Consider the following 8,689-nt stretch of genomic DNA (forward strand, 5'->3'; position numbering starts at 1 on the left):
TTAAAATGCTTTTTTTATGTTTCTGAGGTCTGGGAGGTGAATGGAGGATATTGATTGGTTTTAGTGATGTGTTTAGTGGAGATCAGCTGGGCTTTTACAGGAAAGCAGTAAAGAGCTGTAGTACAGGAGGAGGAGGAGAGGGAGGTAACGGTCTTTAAAAAGGCATTAGTCTGAGTGTTTTACCTATAGAATGTACTCCAGCTCCACAGTGTTGACAGACGAGCTGCTGAGCGAGGAAGAAGAGAAGATGACGGCTGCTGTGGAAGAGGAACACAGGAACGGTAATGCTCCTGATTAAACCATGATTAATCCCTCACTGCTGCCGAGAATCAGCTGATTATCCTGTTAATATTAAACCTGTGTGTTAAATGTCACCAGTGCTGGATACTGTAAGAAGGTGTTACCTGTTCCTGTACCACGTGATCCAGTTCCTGGGCTTCACCTGGACCTTCAGCCTCCTCACCGCTAATCTCATACTGCTGGGACACGGTGAGACCTCCTGCCTGCTTATTAACATGCCCTCACACCGCCCTGAAACTCTACTTTGTTTATTTTGCAATGGTAGTACAGTTTCAGTATGTGAACCCTTTGGAGTTACTTGGATTTCTGCAAAAATTGGTCATTAAATGTGTTCTGATCTTCATCTCAAGTCACAACAATAGATTTTGGACATCCAGCAGCGGGTATACACAGTACACAAAAGTAACTAGGAAGGATAAGATACAACAAAACTTATAAAAATACAAATACCAAGAAATGTGTATAACAATTTGTATTTGTAAACAAATACAAAAAAATACAAATACAATAAAATATATAAAGTATAAAAGTACAAAAGTACAGTCAGTAGTGTGTAATGGAGATGAACAGTGCAGTTGTACACAGTAGACAATGAACACCAGTTGATGTGCACATAATGAGGGTATATGATGCCAGCCATACAAAAAGTGCAAATACACAGTTATATAATCATTTCAATTAAATTTGCAGTGCAAGCTTGTGCAAAAAGTACTAGTGCAAAATAGTGTAATGTAAAAGGGCACCTCTGAGAGTGTGGAAAGCGCTTGTAAATATTCATTAGATGTTATGTGCGTTTACAGAACAATTTTCATATAACATTCAACATATGGCAGTTAGAGGGAAGGCATCGCTGTGGATCTTGATAAAGCTTTATGTGAATGAACTCAACATCTATTAAGCTTTATAAAGCAGGTCTGACCAATAATGTTAAGAACAGCAAATACGAATATATTATAATGCGTTATATCGCTTTGTGCTATAAAGCTTTGTACTGTGGTGTTATAACGTTTTATGTTTGAGATTCTGAACAATTATGTATAGTTAGAAAGGCGTATGTCAAGTGTTATAAAGCATAATGAATGGTTTATGAAGCTTTATGAATGCATTTATAATGCTTTATAGATACCTGATTCATAGAAAGTGTTACCGAATAATCTAAAGCATTATGTAAGTTTGTGTGTAAAGTGAGTAAATGTGTATGAATGGGTATAAATATGTGCTGTAGAGTGCTGTGCTCAGTGTTTATAGATGTGTGTCTGTGTGTGTGTGTGTGTGTGTGTGTAGATGTTCTGTACAGTGCGTTCAGCTCCTGTGCTGCAGTGCTGTACAGCTGTCAGGTGCTGGCTGTGCTGGAGGTGATGAATGCAGCTCTCGGTCTTGTGAATACTCCTGTTCTTCCTGCACTGATCCAGGTAAACGGTCCCTTTTCGACCAGTGCATCCCCAAATCATTACATCCTGTGTCCTCAGCCATGTGCGGTTTGTGATGTGTTGCTTTGTGTGTGTTGTGAGCACTGTGTTTGTGTTGAGCAGATGTCTGGGAGAAATACGGTGTTGTTTGTGGTGTTGGGGAGTTTGCCGGAGATGCAGGAGCGCACTGTGACGTTCTGTGTTTTGTACCTGTGGAGCAGCATGGAGATGTTCAGGTAAAGCTAGAAACACCATAGCTCTTATACGCTAAAACCAGAAGTTTGCGGGGCGCCGAGTGGTCCAGCGGTCTAAAGCGCTGCCGCTATGAGCGGGAGGTCGCAGGTTCGAAGCTCATGCAGCTTTGCCATCAAGTTGCCGGCACTCAAAGGGCACAATTGGCCCTGCTCCCTCCGGGTGGGTAGATGGCGCTCTCTCCACACATCGCTGCTAGGGTGATGTCCACAGCACAGGGCGTCTGTGAGCTGATGTACCGGAGCCGAGTTGCTGTGCTTTCCTTCAAACGCGTTGTGATGCTGCTCGGCAATGCTGCATCATCAGCGGCTCGAAAATAAGTGGTGGCTGGCTTCACATGTATCGGAGGAGGCATGTGTTAGTCTTCACCCTCCTGGTGTGTTGGGGCATTACTAGTGATAGGGGGAGACCTAATGAGTGGGTTGGGTAATTGGCCGTGTAAATTGGGGGAAAAATGGGAACATTTTTAAATAAAATTGTAAAACCAGTATTTTAGATACACTATATAAAGAGACACATGTGCATGTTTTTCTTACTGTCTGACAAGAAATCTGAATAAACCTTTCTTGTTTTAGGTTAATTAGAATTTACTAAATTATTTATATTTCCCAAATGCCAGAATAATTTGTGGTTTATTACTTTCAGCAAGGTCAAAAGTTTCCATACATCTCTTTAGTATTTAGTACTATTGCCCTTAAACTTTATGACTTGGTTCAAACAAGCTTCTCACAATAGTTGGCAGGAATTTGGGCCGATTCCTCCTGACAGAACTGGTGTAACTGAGCCATGTTTATAGATCGCCTTGCTCTATCCTGCCTTTTCAGATTCGCTCATAAATCTTGAATAGGATTGAGATCAGGGCTTCGTGATGGCCACTCCAAAACATGGAGCCACTTTGTAACCAATATAGCAGTAGCAGTATGCTTCGGGTCATTGTCCTTTCGGAAGACCCATTTGTGCCCAAGCTTTAACTTCCTGGCTGATGTCTTGAGATCTTGCTTCAGTATTGCTACATAATGTTCTTTCCTCATGATGCCATCTATTTTGTGAAGTGCACCAGTCTCTCCTGCAGCAAAACCTCAAATCCAAAGAAAAAAAGTTAATATTCATAAAGTTTTAAGAGTTTAGAAATCAATATTTGGTGGAATAACCCTGTTTTTTAATCACAGTTTCCATGCATCTTGGCGTGTTCTCCTCCACCAGTCTTACACACTGTCTTGATTATATTCCAGAGGATTTTTTATTTGGTAAAATCAAAGAAACTCATCATTTTTGAGTGGTCTCTTAAAATATCTGGCATTTGGCAAATATAAATAATTTCGGTAATCCTAACTGACCTAAAACAGGAAAGGTTTATTCTGAATTCACCCTCTCCTTCACCTTCTCCTTCACGGCTGAGCTTCAAATTTGAAAATCAGGATTTGCTTGCCGTGTGTTTAGTCAGCATATGCAAAACCGCATCACTGTCATGACGAGCTGTAAACATGCAGGAAAATGCGACCACACCCTGACCATATATAATGATATTATGTGACTTAATGTAACATTAAAAGAGGTGCTTGTTTGTGCAGGCACCCTGTTGAGATGTTGGCGGTTGTGGGTGCAGAGTGGCGGGTGCTGACGTGGCTGTGGAACGCCACCTGGGTGCTGCTGTATCCACTCAGCACTGTGGCAGAAGGTAAGAGAACCTGTTTAGCAGGACTTTTTTTATTCTTTGGGTTTGCACTGCTTTGTGCTACTGTTATAATCAATATATATATATATATATATATATATATATATATATATATATATATATGTTATAATCAATATATATATATATAGTATTGTTTGTTTATTTATTTATTGATAAGAGACCACATAAAAATGATGTTTCTGTTGTCTGTAGTTTATAGAATAAAACAACAATGTTCATTTTACTCAAACATATACCTAACATCAGTGGTCTCTTAATTTTTTCCTGAGCTGTATATACAGTTGTGGTCAAAAGTTTACATACACTTGTAAAAAAACATAATGTTATGGCTGTCTTGAGTTTTCAATAAGTTCTACAACTCTTATTTTTCTGTGATAGAGTGATCGGAACACATACATGTTTGTCACAAAAAACAGTCATAAAATTTGGTTCTTTCATAAATTTATTATGGGTCTGCTGAAAATGTCACCAAATCTGCTGGGTCAAAAATATACATACAGCAACAAAATTTGTCAATTTTGGTGATGTAGCGAGTTGTGTCAATCAAATTAGCTTCATGTCATGGCCTCTTCACTTCTTGTAAGTGATTCTGATTGACTACAGCTGTTGACTTCTCATGAGCCCATTTAAATAGGGCTCATTTGACCCAGTGATTAGACTCAGCTACAAAAGCTACAATGGGAAAGTCAAAGGAACTCAGTGTGGATCTGAAAAAGCGAATTATTGACTTGAACAAGTCAGGGAAGTCACTTGGAGCCATTTCAAAGCAGCTACAGGTCCCAAGAGCAACTGTGCAGACAATTATACGCAAGTATAAAGTGCATGGAACAGTTGTGTCACTGCCACGATCAGGAAGAAAACGCAAGCTATCACATGCTGCCGAGAGGAGATTGGTCAGGATGGTCAAGAGTCAACCAAGAATCACCAAGAAGCAGGTCTGCAAGGATTTGGAAGCTGATGGAACACAGGTGTCAGTCTCCACAGTCAAGCGTGTTTTACATCGCCATGGACTGAGAGGCTGCCGTGCAAGAAAGAAGCCCTTGCTCCAGAAAAGGCACCTTAAGACTCGGCTGAAGTTTGCTGCTGATCACATGGACAAAGATAAAACCTTCTGGAGGAAAGTTCTCTGGTCAGACGAAACAAAAATTGAGCTGTTTGGCCACAACACCCAGCAATATGTTTGGAGGAGAAAAGGTGAGGCCTTTAATCCCAGGAACACCATGCCTACTGTCAAGCATGGTGGTGGTAGTATTATGCTCTGGGGATGTTTTGCTGCCAGTGGAACTGGTTCTTTGCAGAAAGTAAATGGGATAATGAAGAAGGAGGATTACCTCCAAATTCTGCAGGAAAACTTAAAACCATCAGCCCGAAGGTTGGGTCTTGGGCGCAGTTGGGTGTTCCAACAAGACAATGACCCAAAACACACATCAAAAGTGGTAAAGGAATGGCTAAACCAGGCTAGAATTAAGGTTTTAGAATGGCCTTCCCAAAGTCCTGACTTAAACCCCATTGAGAACATGTGGACAGTGCTAAAGAAACGGGTTCATGCAAGAAAACCATCACATTTAGCTGAACTGCACCAATTCTGTCAAGAAGAGTGGTCAAACATTCGACCTGAAGCTTGCCAGGAGCTTGTGGATGGCTACCAAAAGCGCCTAGTTGCCGTGAAAATGGCCAAGGGACATGTAACCAAATACTAATGTTGCTGTATGTATATTTTTGACCCAGCAGATTTGGTGACATTTTCAGCAGACCCATAATAAATTTATGAAAGAACCAAATTTTATGACTGTTTTTTGTGACAAACATGTATGTGTTCCGATCACTCTATCACAGAAAAATAAGAGTTGTAGAACTTATTGAAAACTCAAGACAGCCATAACATTATGTTTTTTTACAAGTGTATGTAAACTTTTGACCACAACTGTATATATATATATATATATATATATATATATATATATATATATATATATGTGTTGAATTGTGATGAGTTGTGTTGTTTTGAGTTGAGTTGTGTTGTGATGAGTTGTGTTGAGTTGTGTTGTGTTGAGTTGTGATGAGTTGTGTTGTGTTGTGTTGAGTTATGATGAGTTGTGTTGAGTTGTGTTGTGATGAGTTGAGTTGTGTTGTGTTGAGTTGTGTTGAGTTGTGCTGTGTTGAGTTGTGCTGTGTTGTGCTGTGTTGTGTTGAGCTGTGTTGTGTTGAGTTGTGTTGAGTTGAGTTGTGTTGTGATGAGTTGTGTTGTGATGAGTTGTGTTGTGTTAAGTTGTGTTGTGTTGAGTTGTGTTGTGATGAGTTGTGTTGTGTTGTGTTGAGTTGAGATGAGTTGAGTTGTGTTGTGATGAGTTGTGATGAGTTGTGTAGTGTTGTGTTGTGATGAGTTGTGTTGTGTTGTGTTGAGTTATGATGTGTTGTATTGAGTTGTGATGTGTTGAGTTGTGTTGTGATGAGTTATGTTGTGTTGTTGTGTTGTGCTGCAGGTGCTGCAGTACTCCAGGCTCTGCCACTGTTTGATGAGACGAGGCTCTACAGTGTTGCTCTCCCAGAGAGCGTCGGTTTCTCCATCAGCTTCTCCTTCTCCCTCAGACTCTACCTCATCCTCCTGTTCCTGGGTGAGATAAATATAATGAAATATATAAATATATAAATTTAGTTTGGAAATGACTCAAGGTTTTAGACAGTTGTTTATACAAAAAAGATTGTTATTGCTAATTTCCGATAATCAGATTATACTGGTTTAAAAGTTTGGTACCACTTTAAAATAAGACTACCTTTATAAAGGGTTTATAAATGGCTTACAAATAGTTTATTAATGGTTACTAATTAGGTTGTAAATACCTTAGAAATCCTTAATAATCAGTTATGTTGCTCTGGGTTCACTATTTGGCAAACAACATGTCTATGTACATTTCTACGTATGTGTTATAACTGATTATTAATGATGTTTAAGGCATTTACAACCTAATTAGTAACCATTTATAAACTAAACCATTTATAAACCCTTTATAATGGTAGTCTTATTTTAAAGTGGTACCAAAAGTTTTAATATGATTTTAATCATTTTAGCATCAAACATGAAAAAAAGACACTAGTGTAGCTCCATATTCCACATTAAACAACCTCCAAATAGCAAAAATGCCATTATCTGAGTGTGTGTTTTTGTTTGTGTGTGTGTGTGTGTGAGAGAGAGATTTAATTAATATTTCAGCATGAATAAACAATAGTGATGTGTTTACGTTGTTAAAAAAAAACTGCTATTGCGTCGCCTACCTCTGAAAAATGGAACATAATGTGTTTAATTTGCTTAAAAGAAGTAATTTATGAAGATCTGTTTAGCATGATGTTTTTTTAACAATAAAAATGCTGTCAGTTAGATGTTATCCAGAGATTCAGTACATTACCTCATGGTCTGTGAGCTGGTATCAGTATCAGCAGACAGTGGATCGGTACTGATAACTCCTCTGTTGTGCTGCTGCTGATTGAGTGAGAGTCAGAGATGTTCAGGAACTGTGTTTGTGTTGCAGGTCTCTTCATTAATATGAAGCATCTCCTCGGGCTGAGGCGAGGAGGTTTACGGCTGAAGTGCGACTGAGGTTAACCTCATTCCCCGGTTTTGGTCTTGCTGTTTCCGCCTCAGGTTTCTTATGATAGTAGCACTGTGATGAACTGAGCTGCAGTAGGAACAGGTTCATGTGAGCGGCATCAATGTCTGTTCAGGTCTATTGTATTACTGAAATGAACTGTTACAGATGAGGTATATAGCATTATGACTGACCATTTCATTTCACAGTGACATTAAAAGATGGGTTGTTTAAGGACTATGTTTCATATGTATTATTATTAAATATAAAATGTACAATCATGACATTTTGTTTCAACATTATTTGATTTATTCAAATATTATTATGTTTTACTAAGTAAATAAACACTTATCTCTAAAACACTTATGTCTAAAACCTCTGCACGGTACAGATGTAAAATCTTAACTGGTTTATAATATCAAACAGTAAACAGTATCTCTTGTTGTCACCATTGCAAAAGTGAACAGTGTTGCACTGTGAAGGTTTATTGTCCTCAACCTGGCAACCCATATGGGCTTGGCATCCAAGGAGGAGGGGGGGGCATGCAACTCTCTCCAGTGTTGAGAAATTGATCTTTGTCATTTTGCAAGTTTTTTGTCATTTAAAGGTGCATTCTGTAGGAAATTAGATCAAGTGTGTGAAATAGCTGGAGCGATCCAATTTCAAAACATCACAGAGAGTAGTCTGCTCCGCCCACCCCTCCCCAGCCACGAAGCTACCTTGGGTTGCCAAGTTGAGCCAGGCTGAATTTACACAATCCAGTGAAAGACGCATTCAGTAAATTCTACCATGGCAAGAAAGTCGTATTATAAACCGGCTCATGTGAACTCTATAGCTAGCTAAACTAGCCTCATGCACCGCTAGCTGCGTAAGCCTAAGCCTGTTATACCTGAAAAATCTCACTGCTCCAAAAATACACACCCCAGAGCTGGAGTTACTTCTTTACAGGTCCTAGTAATTTACTGCTTAGCTTAGCAAAGCCAGTTTGGACTGATAGGAGAGACAGAGAACGGAAAGAGACTCTTCTAAAACCTGTATCTATCTTTATATTTACTGATAAGCAGCTAAATAGCTAGACAGATGCTCTTGATGGCCATAAGTAACGCTTAACATTAACCATTACGTTTTGGACGTAACAAATCACTCAATATATAAACACATTGAGAGCTAAACTGAGACAGTACAGAGACTAACTATCGGTTTCTGGCGTATGTTTCGGTGTACTCATCAACGCCTCCGTTGTGACTGATTGCAGTTCAGGTTAGAATGTGTAGCATGACTCCAGCACATTCAGATCACTTTAACTAACCTTGCTAAGCTATCTATCTCTCAGATACCCTTTGCCTTTTATTCCCAGCTGCACACAGGTCACTGATACAAATGTGAACACTCTTTTTTAATTTAATTTTTAATTTAATTAATTTTTTAATTAATTTAAACCCCAGTCT

General features: G+C 39.1%; 1 protein-coding gene across 1 annotated transcript; it reads left to right on the plus strand.

Moving 5' to 3' along the window:
- The first annotated feature begins 135 nt into the window (after positions 1 to 135).
- Positions 136 to 7,478, plus strand: LOC103034430 (very-long-chain (3R)-3-hydroxyacyl-CoA dehydratase-like). Its single transcript, XM_015608587.3, has 7 exons — positions 136 to 281; positions 379 to 489; positions 1,585 to 1,712; positions 1,833 to 1,945; positions 3,533 to 3,639; positions 6,141 to 6,272; positions 7,185 to 7,478. The coding sequence occupies exons 1-7, from the start codon at positions 191 to 193 to the stop codon at positions 7,250 to 7,252; spliced, it is 750 nt and encodes a 249-aa protein (XP_015464073.3). The 5' UTR covers positions 136 to 190; the 3' UTR covers positions 7,253 to 7,478.
- Positions 7,479 to 8,689: the final 1,211 nt, after the last annotated feature.

Source organism: Astyanax mexicanus, chromosome 16, assembly GCF_023375975.1.
Source record: "Astyanax mexicanus isolate ESR-SI-001 chromosome 16, AstMex3_surface, whole genome shotgun sequence".
Classification (NCBI taxonomy): domain Eukaryota; kingdom Metazoa; phylum Chordata; class Actinopteri; order Characiformes; family Acestrorhamphidae; genus Astyanax; species Astyanax mexicanus.